Source organism: Phragmites australis, chromosome 22 (genome assembly GCF_958298935.1).
Source record: "Phragmites australis chromosome 22, lpPhrAust1.1, whole genome shotgun sequence".
Lineage (NCBI taxonomy): Eukaryota > Viridiplantae > Streptophyta > Magnoliopsida > Poales > Poaceae > Phragmites > Phragmites australis.
In genome coordinates, this window is record NC_084942.1 from 11194346 (window position 1) to 11209362 (window position 15017).

General features: G+C 45.1%; 2 protein-coding genes across 7 annotated transcripts in view; both read right to left on the reverse strand.

Annotated features, from left to right (window-relative positions):
- Positions 1–773: 773 nt before the first annotated feature.
- On the reverse strand, positions 774–1825 carry LOC133904398 (ribulose bisphosphate carboxylase small subunit, chloroplastic 2). The gene is made up of 2 exons (XM_062345894.1): positions 1612–1825; positions 774–1509 (listed from the first exon to the last, which is right to left on the reverse strand). The coding sequence occupies exons 1-2, from the start codon at positions 1756–1758 to the stop codon at positions 1129–1131; spliced, it is 528 nt and encodes a 175-aa protein (XP_062201878.1). The 5' UTR covers positions 1759–1825; the 3' UTR covers positions 774–1128.
- A 1080-nt stretch (positions 1826–2905) lies between these two features.
- The window catches only part of LOC133904397 (helicase and polymerase-containing protein TEBICHI), a 32831-nt gene continuing 20719 nt past the window's right edge, over positions 2906–15017 (reverse strand). For 3 of the 6 annotated variants that reach the window (XM_062345892.1, XM_062345887.1, XM_062345891.1), the window contains 12 exons: positions 8422–9413; positions 8043–8240; positions 7704–7963; positions 6253–6442; positions 6063–6176; positions 5587–5939; positions 4371–4479; positions 4163–4303; positions 3956–4052; positions 3696–3873; positions 3458–3603; positions 2906–3365 (listed from right to left, as the gene is read on the reverse strand). In XM_062345892.1, the coding sequence (XP_062201876.1) occupies positions 3800–3873; positions 3956–4052; positions 4163–4303; positions 4371–4479; positions 5587–5939; positions 6063–6176; positions 6253–6442; positions 7704–7963; positions 8043–8240; positions 8422–9413 (2528 nt within the window). In that variant the 3' untranslated portion in view covers positions 2906–3365; positions 3458–3603; positions 3696–3799. Of the gene's footprint in view, positions 3366–3457; positions 3604–3695; positions 3874–3955; positions 4053–4162; positions 4304–4370; positions 4480–5586; positions 5940–6062; positions 6177–6252; positions 6443–6916; positions 6996–7703; positions 7964–8042; positions 8241–8421; positions 9414–15017 lie in introns of those variants that run through there. The other 3 variants (XM_062345889.1, XM_062345888.1, XM_062345893.1) reach the window with 3 other exon arrangements.

Genomic DNA, 15017 nt, shown 5'->3' on the forward strand with positions numbered 1-15017 from the left:
CAACATTTCTCACTACTCTCTCAACCGAGCTACAGCCGCTCTCCCTTCCCTTCACTCGCGTTGCCGCCTGGATCCGCAGGAGAAGCCTGAGTCGGTCTCCTCCGCTGGTCGCCGTCTCCTTTCCGTCGTCCTAGAGCCAAGCCCCACTGCGCGCCACCACGATCTTCGCCACGGCCGGCCTCCAGCAGGCTCGACTCCACCGCCGAGAAGCCACACCACCGGCCTGCCTTAGCCCCTCCCTAGTCCAGCCAAGCTCTGGTGAGCCCCATGTGACCCCTCTCCTTTCTTCTCCCTCTCTTGGTAATTGCCTCCGTCAAGCTCAGACCGAGCGTCGCCTACCACCGTGGTTCGCCACCGAGCTAGCTCCGGTCAACGCCGCCGCGCTGCGCATGTGCCACAAACAATCTCCCTACGCCATGTTGAACCTTCTGGAGATGGCCTCGACCACCGCCGAGCAGCTAACCACCGCTGGTGAAGCTCGCCGAGCGCCGGCTGTATCCACGGTCTCCGTTGCTCGCGGTCTGTCCGCGGTCAAAGGTTTGACCCAAGTAAATATTTTTCTTTCTTGCCGGCCCGTCAGGAACATCTTACCCCGTCAGGAATCACCTGTTTTCTGGAAGTGAACTTACGAAAATGACGATTCTTTTTGCGGTGCTCCATAGTCCATACCCCTCCCGAAAATAAGCCACCGCCACAAATATTTGGGATCCTCGTAGTGAGAGGTTATGCGAGCCTTCTCATTAACAGATTTACGTCCAAGAGAGTACAGAAAGTACATGGAAAAAACACGAAACTTATTATTATTGATGCATTAGTAAAGACAAAAACACCAGTAATTAACACGATCTAGTATTGTCGACGGATTGGCAGGTATGCTTTAGTATCCATATTACATATCTCTCTGTATAGCCGGAGCTTGCATTCACTTGTTCCTCACCCAACGATAGTTGTAGTAATCCTACATACGTAACTCTAAGGTTGGAGGGAGAGATCGCATACATGAACAGGCCGTGGATTCAGCAGAAGCAACCAGAATTTAAAAAAAAAACCGAGGTGACCCGAAGCAAAACCGAAGAGACACTTCATGGTTGCTCATGCATGATGAGCAACCATAGCTGCGCTTAGGGCTTAGGCACCGCCGGACTCCTCGCAGCCCGGTGGCTTGTACGCGATGAAGCTGATGCACTGCACTTGCCTGACATTGTCGAAGCCGATGATGCGGACGAAAGCGTCGGGGTAGGCCTTCTTGGCCTCCTCGAGCTCCTTGAGCACCTGGGTGGCATCGGTACAGCCGAACATGGGCAGCTTCCACATGGTCCAGTAGCGGCCGTCGTAGTACCCTGGGGACCTGGCGTTCTCACGGTAGACGAACCCGACCTTGCTGAACTCGAGGCAAGGAATCCACTTGGACCGGATGAGGTACTCAATCTGCTTCAGGAGGTCCTCCGTGGTGAGCGGCGGCAAGTAGGACAGGGTCTCGAACTTCTTGATGCCCTCAATCGGCCACACCTGAACAACGAGTGCACACACACATCAAGGAACAGTTCGTGCTCTGCATTCAGCTCCTCACATACTAACTCCCAAAGCAGCAACTGAAAAGTCGACGCTTACCTGCATGCACTTGATCCTTCCACCGTTGCTGACGTTGCCAAAGCCGGAGCTGCTGGAGCGGCGGCTCACGGGGAGCCCGGCGGTGGACTTGAGTCCCTGGAAGGGAGCGACTGAGGTGGCGGACGACGCCATCACGGTGGGTGCCATGGCTCGCTAGCTCTCTGCTCTCTACCGAAGGAGAAGAGGAGGCAGGAGTGCTTGAGTCCCTGTAGGTTCCCCCACCGACGGCTTATATAAAGCCACAGGCTCCACGGCACACCATCCCATCCCGCGCCAGGACGTCTGGATGTGGGAGGAGTGGCTCCCGTTCGCCGGTGGCGGCACCCACCCAGGCTGGCCTATCCTGATCAGGTCTGGCGCCACGTGTAGGCGCCCAGTGGCGCGCCTTATCCTCTGGACCACGGGGTTGGATGGGCAGTCCACGCTGGTTTGGCCACGTCTCGCCGACCTCGCTTGCTTGCCTCTGGCCTCTTGGTGAGCTGAGCTTTGTGGCGAGATATTTCTCGGCGCTGCTGCTTCGCTCTTCTTTTACGCTGCAGGTGGCGGTTGCAGGACCACGGGATGGAACGGAATTGGCTCCATCGAACATATACGGCCCCCGCCGGGTGCCAACGGCGGCAGGCCTCTGCGTATCCTGCATCGTACCACGCTCTATAGAAGCCACGTCGTGGAAGAAGCCGCTTTTCACGGATCCAGGTCGATGCAAGAGTATGCAGCAATGGCGAGCACAATCAAATTAGCAGTGCGTTTGAGGAAACTGCGTAGGCGCTGGTTTGTTTCTGTTGAGCTTTCAGTGGGAGCTTCACGCATTCCATTTTTCACCTAGGAGACGAATTTGTTGAATCTGAGGTTTTCTTCGCAAAAATAAGAACATGAAATTCCATTCGTACCATCAAACGTTATCAAACATTTGAACTGTTTAAAAAGAAGCGTGCAATGCACACACATAACACTTTCCTTCAATACTTCTTTTTGAAAAAGTATCTTCAAAAACAAATGTGCATTAGCCAGAACACCATCTCATGACCCCTAGGCTCTGATAGAACACTTCAGTAACGGTGGGAGGTCAAAGAAAGAGAATTGACCTCCGAATACAGTGATCCTATGATTTTAAAAAATGTGTGCAATAATATCCTTTTGACCGCCCAAGCTGAATTTCACGAAAATTTGAAAATTTGCAACTGCTAAATAAACCCAAAAGGAAAATAGAACAACATGAAACTGGGCCCCCAGGTTGGTCCTGGTTATAGGGCCTGCCCGATTTTCAAAACCCTACACCACTAATAATTAAAAGGAATAAAAAATGTGTATTTTACATACTTGCATGGTAATCAAAACCTTTACAAACGTTCCTTTAAAAAAATACCTTTACAAAAGTTGCAAAATTTGCAGCTACTTACATACAGATGATCTCAGAAGAACAAAAATGTACAGATCATCAGGGAAATTTGCCCTTCTCTTCCAGTAGTTCATTTACAAACTTCAGGAACCTTGAAGGACCGCATGCCCAATAGATGCCCATTAGCAGCTTCCTGTGACAGCATCTGTGGATGACTTATCAAGAGCTGAATAGAAAAAGCCTGCATGCGACACGAAGCATCAATCATACCATTGGCCCCTCATGCCGTTATCCCCAATAATAGATCTGGTAACTACCCTTGATTTCACATATATTCAGTAGTAACAGAACAGAAGATAGCCCAGCCAAAGCAATGGAATAAAGGCCCAACTTATAGTGAACCAGAACGAATCACCTGATTCAATGGAAGTTTCAAAGAGATCAACAATAGAAAACAAACTAATTTCCAAAATCAAAAATAAAGAAGGCACGCAGTGAGGTGTATACATTTCTGTAACTTGGTAAACTAACCATGCTCCACACAAATGGACCAGGCGTGCTTCTGAAATAATGGATGGATAGCTTAGAACATGAAGCCACAATGTTAAAAGCCAGGCTCCACGAGATTGTTAATACAGGAGGAAGTGAATTTCCTGGAAACAAGATAAGTTAGAGACTTTGAACGGGTAATTTAAGAGACGACTGAAATTCTGGAGACATAGAAGAGTCAAAATCATGGCCTCACTGGAGCATGTTGGAATTCCTTATAGAAACAGCATCTTGGCCCTCAACATGTCACAAAAAGTTGGCTTCCAAGGAGCTTACTCAAAAGTGGAATTCACCATAGCATCAACAAGGTTCAGGATAGAAGGGTTCTAGAGAACCCCAAGTTTTTCCCACCTTTATTTTCGTACGTAAAGGTACTGAAACAAGAGTAAAAAGCAATTCAATTTTTAGCTAGGCAATAAACAAGTCACAATCATCCAGTTCAGATTAAACGGATACCCAAGAGTGAAGCAGCATTCTCCATGCATATCTGTAACAGCCTTCCAGCCCGTGCTAACATACATGGATCAACTTCCAGTACCAATTCATCATGCACCTTCAAAGAAAAAAAGGGTTATAATCATACATACTTAAAAAAACAAACAGATATAACTATCATGGAAAACCAGTATTTGTCAGTATTTCATGCTAGCTTTCATAAAGCACCTGCAAAATAAGGTGACAATGGCCACTGATTTCCGAAAAGATTCTCGTAACTTCATCCGTAGAATCAACTGCCTTACTCCTGTTAGTAATTACAGAATGAACTTTAATCATAGCCACCTTGATGATATCAGCAGCAGAACCCTGGAAAAACAAGAGCTCAATCAACAAATGAAACGTGTTAACTTATGCGAGACAAATGCTGTATTACCTGGCAAATAGAATTTACTGCTTGTCTCTGTGCTTTAGCTTTCTCTTTGTTATTTCCAGCCGTTATTTTTGTAAGAAAACGTCGCCGGCCCATCAAGGTCTCCACATATCTGAAAATTGATAATACATTAGCAATTTCTTTGATGTGTGTCTAGTTGGAGAAAAGCGAATGGAGGATCCATCCTTATATCTCCACTGTACAGTGAATTACTGTTGTGGACACTTTTGTTGGACGAAAATACAAGCGTCGGGTTCAGGTGAAGACAGGGCTGGCGGCAACAGCAGTTGCAGATCAGGCTTTGGAGTAGAGATAAAGATTTGTCGGTTGCATTCATTAGATATTGTTAGAGATAAAGATTGTATAGTTAGATTCATTATGGTTAGAGATAAGATTGTGAATTGGTTAGGTGCCAGCCTGATATAGTGGGTTGTGGATGTTCGGCAGAGGCAATGACCAATAAAGCTTAAAGTTCACGTAATAGCTGCTCAGAGCCTCTGAAGAGAGGGCGAGTACGCTCCATCTACCCCAGTCGTATCAATTATATGTGGTGAAATCAAACACACCTGTCATTCAATGCATATGTAGTTGTCTTTACGACACAAACTTTTATTTGTTATACTTTTCTTATACATAAGAACCAACAAACCTTAGGAATGATCCAGAAGATGCAAACACAAATTGGGAATATTACTGCCAAACTTAGTTTAGCATTCCCAAATCTTGGACATAATCGAAAAGATGGCAATTGTATGGAACTAAAAGATACAAGCTATATGCATGCAACTTATGTATGCAAAGCAGTGTATAAAATCATGTAATGTCAGAGAACTCCCAAGAGCATCTTTCAGTGAAGGCACGCACACGTCTCTTTGTGTGTGCACAAGTACTCGTGCCTGTCAATCTTTCCATTTATATTTTATGCACATATGTTCACCTACGTCAACCCAAGTGATAATCGAGCAGTGATCATAAGGTACCTGTCAGATAAGTAAAAGAGGCAAAGAACAGTAGTCCTAGCAATTTATTCTATGAAGTTACCACCTTGAATTACTGCTGAGAAGCAGCCCACATATTAATGTTTTAAAACAGCAGATAATACATGTTCATATGTCGATATTTTTTCATAGACCTAATGTGAAACTCTAAATTAACATAAAAAGGGGAAGATATTATATATAAAAAGACTATGAACGAAATTGCTACAAAGTAGACTAACCCTTTTTGGCGACAAGATGCAACAGCTTCATGTAGCCACGACGAAACACCAGGAAAGAATCTCTTAAAGCTTTGGATTTTCTGTGCAGCTTCGTCTATGCTGCATTCAAGTTGTTCTGCAAGGGAATTTGCACCCATTCCATAAAGGATGCCATAAATTAATCTTTTAGTGTTCTCTCTCTCCTTAGAAGAGATCAAGGCCTCTGCTTTACCAGCCCATCTTGAAGCGATCATAGTAAAAACATCACCATCCGGTTTACTTAGAAGCTCAATCAACGTAGGATCTTTAGAAAAATGAGCCATTAAGCGCAACTCAATCTGTGAGTAATCAGCAGTTACCAACAACCAATTATCCTACAAACAGAAAAGATAGGCTGTGACATTATACTAAGGATTGTTACAAGTCATGTTCAACAAATTATCCTAATCATTTTAGAAAAACATATTCAACAAGTTCACAAGACGGATCATCAATACCTGGGTGGGAATGAAAAAATCACGGGCGTTGATTTGATGATGTGAAACCACTGACATGCTTGAGTAATCTTTATCACTTTTCCCTGTATTGAATTCCACTAAGTGCTCAACACACTACAAAGTAACAGGGTAAATCAGTCAGTAATTCAGATAAATCTAAACAAAAACACAAAACTTTGTTAAATTTAACCTGGAGATTCGGCTCCTCCATTGATAAACGGCCAGTGGCAGTTGATGTCTGAAGCCAATTTCCATGTATGATGTACCTTTGTGATTGGGTGCACAACTTTGCCCGTGAACAAATGGACCCCAACGTGCCATTCAACAATTTTGCCAATGTTCTGTGTTCCTTAATTACTGGGATAATCGGGTGTTGGTCCCTAAATAACAAGAACATTAGAAAGTTTCTATTGAAAATGAAAAAATTAAAATGCTCCACCAATACTGGGATAATGGATAGAAGCTCAAAGAGAACAATTTTGTCAACATCGATCATAATTTTATTGCTAACAATCAGCAATTCTTAAATCATGGAAAAATTTAGGGCTAAGTGCAAACAGAAAGATTGCAATAGATGTTAAAACAGAAGGAAGGCCTCCCTGGCAAGTTCATTGCAGTGTTGCTGCCTTGCTACAGATGTTCAGGGTGCACATAGTAGGGACATCAGGAGGCTAGAAATATAAAATAAGGCAAACAAAGGGGTAAAAATGGTACATGTGCCTGCATTTTATGCATTTTACAAACACTTATGCAACCTCTACTTGCCCTACAAGTGGGGAGTGAAGAGAAGCAGGAATGTGTAGGATGGAAAATTGATAGACGTTTTCTAGCGAACAGGTATTTGTACCATAGCATACCCAAAGAATAAGAGATCAGAGGAACAGGCGTAGGAACGTTGAGGATAGAGCCTTCCTTCTCTTTGTAGTGTGGTGGCTAGGGTTAACAAAAAGAAAACCAATTATTCTCAACAGCATAAAAGGTTTTTCCAAACAAAAGGTCTAGGTGAACATGTAATGAAATAAATTGCATTTGCATATAGTTTATTAGGGAGAAATATGAGCCATCCCCAAAATGCGACTCTGAAAAAACAGAAAAACAGCACCTTTTGGGCATTGGCACAATAATTTTCTTAAAGCATGTCCAGAAGATGGGCAGATGCCAATAATGTCAATGTACACCATGTCATGCTCGGGGTGCTCGGGGTCACCTACACAAGGAGAAGGGACCAGCTTGGAGCTGCCGTGAAGGAGGATGCAGCTAGAAGCTAAGTCTGTTGCCGCCCTCCCTTATCATTCCATCCATTTAATTAGTTAGTTTGCTTTCTTATCAAGTTAGATCCTTTGTTAGGGTCGGCCTATATACTCTCTCCAGCGTGCACCAATCTAAGAACGTGACACAGACACACAGAACTTTTCTAGCTTAGATCAAGACTATCTTAAACTCACACAAAGTGGACCATTGCTCCATCAGAACACCAGACATAGCAGAATGTATATTTCAAATTAGAAAAATATATTGTAAAATCATGTAAAGTTCCTGCACAAATAATCTCTTGCCACAAAATGATACACTTACTGTTGCAAAAGCCCAAAAAAGACATGTTTGACAGCAGAACTAGCAAGTGAGAGAAATGAAATATACCTTAGATGGTCTAGAGACTGCTTGCCAGTGCTAGGATGCAGCTTTCCTTTCTCACAACCTTTTGGAACTGGCAATTCTAAGTGCGTGTATAGAATGTCGGCGATATCAGCAGTTGCATTTAGTGAAAAACTCTTGCCAGCTAATCTGTATGCTTCTTTCTCTAGTTCCTTCAGCTTGTTTATTATAATATGTCGCGCATGGAGACATGCATCCATGTCAGCACCAATTCCCCAAAGTTCCATATCAGCAAGAATATTTACCTATACAAATGGATGAGATAGAGATTTTGAGGCATTCTGCAAGCAACAATCTTGCATTAGGCAAGGGTAAGAAATTTACCAATGGACCCTCTATCATTTCAACCAAACCATCGAGATTTTGAGAAACAAGTAATTTCTTCAGAACAGAAGACAAAGCCCGTGTCTGTGCAGCACGTCTACAACAGCCATTGTGTGCTGCTTTATGCATCTGATTTCTCCATCTTCCATCCCGATTTGCAGCAGCAGCAGCTTCACTATGAAGCCTTCTCTTGACTAACTAATTATCACAAAAGAGTGAAATACAAATGAACTACATTGTCCGAAATAATTCAGCATCAAAATTAAGTAACAACTGTGTATTGCAAGATCAGAAGAAATCAACCTTAAAAATGAGCTTGAAGGAGTATGCATTAACAATGAAAAAGGAAAAGGCATTGCAGAACACAGCATCCGTGTACCTTCTCAAGGCTCGGCATTGTTTTGCTTTCCTCATCAGGCCATAGAACCCATGCCACCAAGCATATGTCTATTCCATTGTAAACAGAGATTGGTGGTAGCAACACATATGAGTTGTCAAGTACTTCAATATTGTTCAACATTTTATGGTCAAGATGAAACCTTGCAAGCCGTTGGCAAGAAAAATAAGCAGATTTAAGTGCTTGGATCTGGATCTTCAAGTTCCATGTCATTTTCTTGACACTATTTTGTTGCATAATGTCAGCTATTTTATTCCATCTTCTCTGAAAATGCCCCCACATTTCACTGGAATCGTTGTTACCAATTGTGACTAGATCCTTCGGAAAGTTGCAGTAGTAAATGGGGGAGTTTTCCCAACAGACAGCCAATCCAAAAACTTCAAAAAGGGTCCACGATAGATTGGTTGATTTCTTGACAAAATGAAGATCGAAGGAGAATTCACCAACAGCAGACCATCGATCAAGAAAACAATCAAACCCCCCTGGGAAGTTATATGCATTGATAGGACCTTTGTCGGCCACATTTCTACCACTTGACTTATCAGTAATTTGTGTGGACAAAGGTGATGCTGCTTCCTGGATAGTGATGTTAACATTACTAGCTAGTCCTGCATTATCTTTCATATGAATGGAAGAACCAGGGCACGTGTAGTCTCCTAAACTATCTGTAGAAGCCCTTTGAGCAGCATCATAATTAGAGCAGTAATTTTTATCATCACCAGCATGCGTCACTAAAGCTAGCTTATTGCAATTAGCTTTATCTCCGCAAGGAGAAACCATGGTATCTCGAGTTGGGGAATCCTCAATAGTTGGGAGTGCAGGTGCAGTAAACTGAGGAACTTCTACACCAAGTGACTTGAAGGCTGAGAATGCTGCTACTCTGGCTGCTTCTGCCTCCTCAAGAACAATCTTGCGAGCTCCATTTTTTATCTTCTTGGCTATACCGAATTGCATTCGGTGTAAACCAGAATCATCTAGTCAATTGAACAAAATGTAATCAGAGTAGGCTTAAAAATGAACAAGAAATAGACTAACCAATTGTATGTTAAAAAAGATGGGCATCTAACAGCTTCTTACTGTGCGTATCCTGAAGCAAATGAGAAAATAAAAGGATGAAGCAAAGAAAAGATAGATGAAGTAATGCCAATATGGATATTGAACAGAATAACAGTTTATTCTGGGTAGGCCTTAGAAAAAAATACTGTGCTCAGATTACCAAGAGGTCCTGCTTTTGTGTGGAGGCCATTAAGGACTTTTGTGGCATTGCCCATGTGGTACTGTAGCATGAACATGAATAGTGATACTTTTGTTGTACCCCATGCCTTAGATGGGTTTCCGCCAATTTCATTGTTTAGGGTGGGGTAAATTATTGTTAGAGGCAAGTAGTTTGAGTTGGATTGCACCTTACTTTTAGGCCTTTCAAATTATATCAGCTCAGGATACAATTAGTTAAGAGTACCATATAATTAAGAGCAATTGCCATCCTTTTGAATTAAGTATAAATAATCTAGTTTTCTTTTAGTTTGTCAACAACCGTACCATCCAACAGGCGCTGCAAGATCACCAGTGGGTCCGCGATCAGAGGGAGTCTGATGGTGCCGGCCCTGGCAGAGTATCTGCATCTGTGGAATCGCATGGCCAGGGTAGCCATACATGCGGACATCGAGGACCAACACAGCTTGACACCATCGCCTACTGGTGAGTACTCTATGTCGGCCTATATATGTTTCTTCATCAGCGCGATGGGATTTGAACAGTGGAAGCTCATTTGGAAATTGTGGGTGTCGCCGCGTTGCAAGTTCTTTACTTGGCTCGCGATTCTCGGCCGGTGCTGGACGGCGGACTGTCTAGCGAAGCGTAGGCTGCCGCATCCGGTGCGATGCCCTTTGTGCGACCAGGAGGACAAACTAGTTCACCACCTCCTTGTGCCCTGCATGTTTGTCAGGGAGGTGTGGTTCACGGCTCTGTCGATCGCTGGCCTCCAGGGTTTGACCCCGCAACCGGACGACGTGTTGCTCGAAGACTAGTGGCGCCAATCGCAACATCGACTGCCTAAGCCTATGCGGAAAGGTTTCAACTCGATCGTCATCTTGGTGGTTTGGCAGCTGTGGAAACACCGTAATTCCTATGTGTTCGATGGCGCGTCCCCAGATGTCCAGTCAGTGCTTCGGAGCATCAGGGAAGATGCCAAGCTCTGGTGCATGGCAAGAGCTAAAGGGTTAAGCGCGATCTGGCCACCTGATGGCCATCGCCGGTTTGATGCGCTTCTGTTCACCTAATCGTCCTTCCACTTAGTCCGTGTCACGGCCTTGCGGCAATGATCGGATAGGATACGAGTGGGAGGTGGCCCGCCTGGCCTTCGCTGATTTTCTGCCCGTGATGAAGACGAAGAAGACACCCAAGCGCCGACAATCAGGCAATAGCAAAGGTGAGATCGTAGAGAACTTGAGATGAGAAAATTAGAATAATCTATTCCTTGCCTTTCCTCAACGGTTTCCTCTGTATTTATAGAGCCATACCAAATCTAATCCGAATACAACTCTATCTTTAACTAATCCGACTAGAATACTTAACTACCTCAAATCTTTAACTAACTATCTCCTAAATCTAAACATATTTATATGAATAAACATAAGGTATCTTAACCGCCACTTTGGATTGTTGCCGTCGGCCTTCTCCTCGTATACGTCTTGCCGACCATGACATCTCTCCCCTTCTCCAGAAACAGCTCATCCTCGAGATGGAAATTAGGATAGCGTTGCTTGAAAGATTTCACATCTTCCCAAGTGGCGTCACAAGCTTGCTGACCTTGCCATCGCACCAATACTTGCCAATTGTTGCGAGCAAAACGACTGCGAATGACAAACGCCAAAGTAGGCAATGCTCTACCATAGAATTGGTGGTAGCTGAGGAACTTATTGCGGAGGCTGGCCGTGAAATTTCTTGAGGACGCTCACATGGAACACATCATGTATTCTTGCCCCCGCTGGTAATTGAAGGTGATAAGCCACATCACCAATTCGTGCCTGAATTTGAAAAGGACCATAGAAGCACGGCGACAACTTGCCCTTGGTAATCGGGATCGAAGTTGCAGGACGATGAAGAAGCTTCAGCCAGACCCAATCACCAACTGCAAACGCTACATCCGTGTGCTTAGCATAGTAATATTGTTTGGCATGTTCCTATGCCTGAAGAAGTCGTTCTCTGATATCAGCAAGGAACTCATCTCTTTCCAATAGGGATTGCTCAACGGCTAGTACCTAAGCTTCTCCTTTATCATAGGCACGCAAAGTGGGAGGAGAACGACCATAAACAATATGAAATGGGGTATCACGAAGACTGGAATGATATGCTGTATTGTAACAATACTCAGCCCAAGGAAGCCATCGGAGCCACTGGTTTGATCGATCCCCTGACAAGCAACGAAGATACATGACAATCACTTGGTTTGCTGCTTCTGATTGACCGTCACTTTGTGGATGAAATGCAGAACTCATGTGCAAACGTGTACCAGAGAGACGAAAAAGCTCTTTCCACAAATTGCTTGTGAAAATAGGATCACGATCACTCACAATAGATTCCGGAAGACCATGTAAACGTACCACTTCATCAAAGAAAGCCTTGGCTACAGAAGTTGCGGTGTAAGGATGTCCCAATGGAATAAAGTGAGCAAATTTAGAGAAGCGATCAACCACAGTTAAAATAATTGACTTATTGTTGATCCGTGGAAGACCTTCAACGAAATCCATAGCAATATCACTCCACACTTGCGATGGAATTTGCAGTGGCTATAACAGGCCAGCTGGGTGAAGGTGGTCTGTTTTATTGCGCTGACAAATTGTACAATCGCGCACAAAATCCTGTACCAGCTTTTTGTCGCCCAGAATCTGGAAATCAGCGCGAAGACGATGAAGGGTGCGCTGAACTCCTTCATGTCCTGCTATATGCGCTAGGTCCAGTAATTGCGGTATGAGGGAGGAACAATCCGGCACAAATATACGGCGAGCAATTGTGATCAATCCATCAGAGACTTCCCAAGCTGGTCCCTTCCTACCGACCAGCACATTCGCACGGAGACGACAGAAATCCTGGTCAGCAGCCAATTCGGCACGCAGTTCATCCCAAAGTGAAAATATCGACGCGGATAGAGCTCATGTTACCAAGGTCTCGGCGTCAAGACAAGAGAGTGCATCCGTCACTGTATTGGAGACACCGGGGTTGTATTCCACTTCAAAATCAAATCCCAATAACTTACTAATCCAACGATGTTAAGGAATTGTAGATAGGCGTTGATCAAGGAGAAATTTCAGGCTATAATGATCCGTTTTCACCACAAAGTGTCATCCCCACAGATAAGGTCTCCGATGCTTGATGGCGTGCGCTAAACCAATTAGTTCGCGCTCGTACGCGACCAACCCTACGTGTCGAGGTGCCAATGCTTTGCTAAAAAATGCCACTGGACCCGTTCCTTGATGGAGCACAGCACCAATGCCTGACCCTGAAGCATCGCATTCAGTCACAAAATTGCAACGAAAATCAAGTAGCTGCAGCACTGGTGACAAGGGGAGATCACGTTTGAGGGCGAGAAAGGCCTGAGAGGCTTCTTCTGTCCATGCGAATCTTTCTTTCTTCAAAAGCTGCAATAGTGCCATAATTCTGAATGAAGCGACGATAGTAGCCGACCAAGCCCAGGAATCCATGGAGCGCACGGATGGATTTTGGTTCTGGCCACTTAGACACCGCATGGACCTTCTGTCTTTCCATGGCGACGCCGTCCGCAGTTACCACATGTCCCAAATAGGATACCGAGGAGACCGCAAATAAACACTTAGATTTCTTCGAAAACAAGTTGTGTGCTCTCAGTGTCTCAAGAACAGCTCAGACATGGCGAAGGTGATCAACCCAAGATGAGTTGTAGATTAATATATCATCAAAGAAAACCAGAACGAACCGACGAAGATACCGACGAAGAATGTCATTCATAAGAGCTTGAAACGTTGTCAGAGCGTTTGTTAGTCCAAACGGCATCACCAAAAATTCATAATGGCCCTGATGTGTGTGAAAAGCAGTCTTTTCTACGTTGGCTACATGCATACGTACTTGATGGTATCCACTGCGCAAATCCAATTTGGTAAAATAGCAAGCACCACGCAGCTCATCCAACAGTTCTTCGACCACCGGAATTGGAAACTTGTCCTTGATTGTGATAGCATTGAGTGCCCGATAATCAACACAAAAGCGCCACGAACCATCCCGTTTCTTAACCAAAAGAACTGGTGACGAGAAAGCTGAGGTGCTGAGACATGAGGCCCTGAGTAAGCATGGTAACACATTGCCTTTCCAACTTGTCCTTCTGAAGCTAAGGGTACCTGTAAGGCCGTACTGCTACCGGCATGGCTCCAGCATGTAAGTGAATACGATGATCATGTACACGAGGTGCAGGCAACCCAGATGGTTCACCAAACAATGTGCCAAACTCATCAAGGAGCTTGTCCAGTATATTGTCTTCATGGGTGATGGTGAAGATTGTTGGTGTTGTGGATGGTACTCCGCGCCATGTGACGCATTTGCCGTAGAGAACACAGGATATGGTCAACTTGTTGAAATCCCATAAAACCGGCCCGAGGGAGTGCAGCCATTGCATGCTGAGGATCAAATCGCAACCTCCGAGTGGCACCACAAAACAATCAAGCTCGAACATCTCTTGCCCAACTCCGATTGCTAAGAATTGGCAAACACCACTGGTACGCAGTTGGTCACCGTTTGCTACCGTAACGCACAGGCCCATGCGCACTGGCTGTAGATGCAAGCCGAGATTGATTGCCATCTCGTCGCGAATGAAGATGTGAGACGATCCCGAGTCCACAAGTGCCACAAGAGTGGCCGCCCACAGAAATCCGCAGGCGCACCGTGCCTGCTGTTTGAACGCCCGCCAACGCATAGAGGGATATGTGCGAATCATCCGGCGTCGTCTCATGAGCCTCATCGTCGCTGTTGTCCACCGTTGTATCATCAAGTTCCATGTAGAATAGGTGAGCACACCGATGGCCACACGAGAACTTTCATCACAGTTGAAACATAGGCCCAGGCATCGGTCTGCCATCTCGGCTGGCGTAAGATGCTTGATCGGGCGCTACAGCTGGACGCCCTCGCTAGGGGGCCAATGCTGTCGATTCTGCAACTATTGTCAACAGGGGACCCTGCATGCCGCCATACGTGCACTTGGACCGCGGACATAGCATGTTGCCTTCTTCTCATATGCGCGTGCTAAGCTCATGGCGTGCTCAAGGTCCACGGGATCTTGCAATTCGATCGTCAATGCAAATTTCGTCAGTGAAGCCCGATCTGAAGAGCTGCCTCTCCTATTTCTCCGTCAATGGATCCGTTCGGCTGAGTAAGGCAAGGAAGCGGCATTGGTAGTCGTTCACTGATCCGGACTGTCAGAGGAGGCGGAGTTCACCTAATGGATTGCTCCTGATTGGCAGCCCGAAACGTGTATTACAGAGTTCCCAGAATTCCAACCATGGGGGCTCGCCGCGGGTGCGTTCCAGATGGGTGTACCAGTGGTGCGCGTCGCC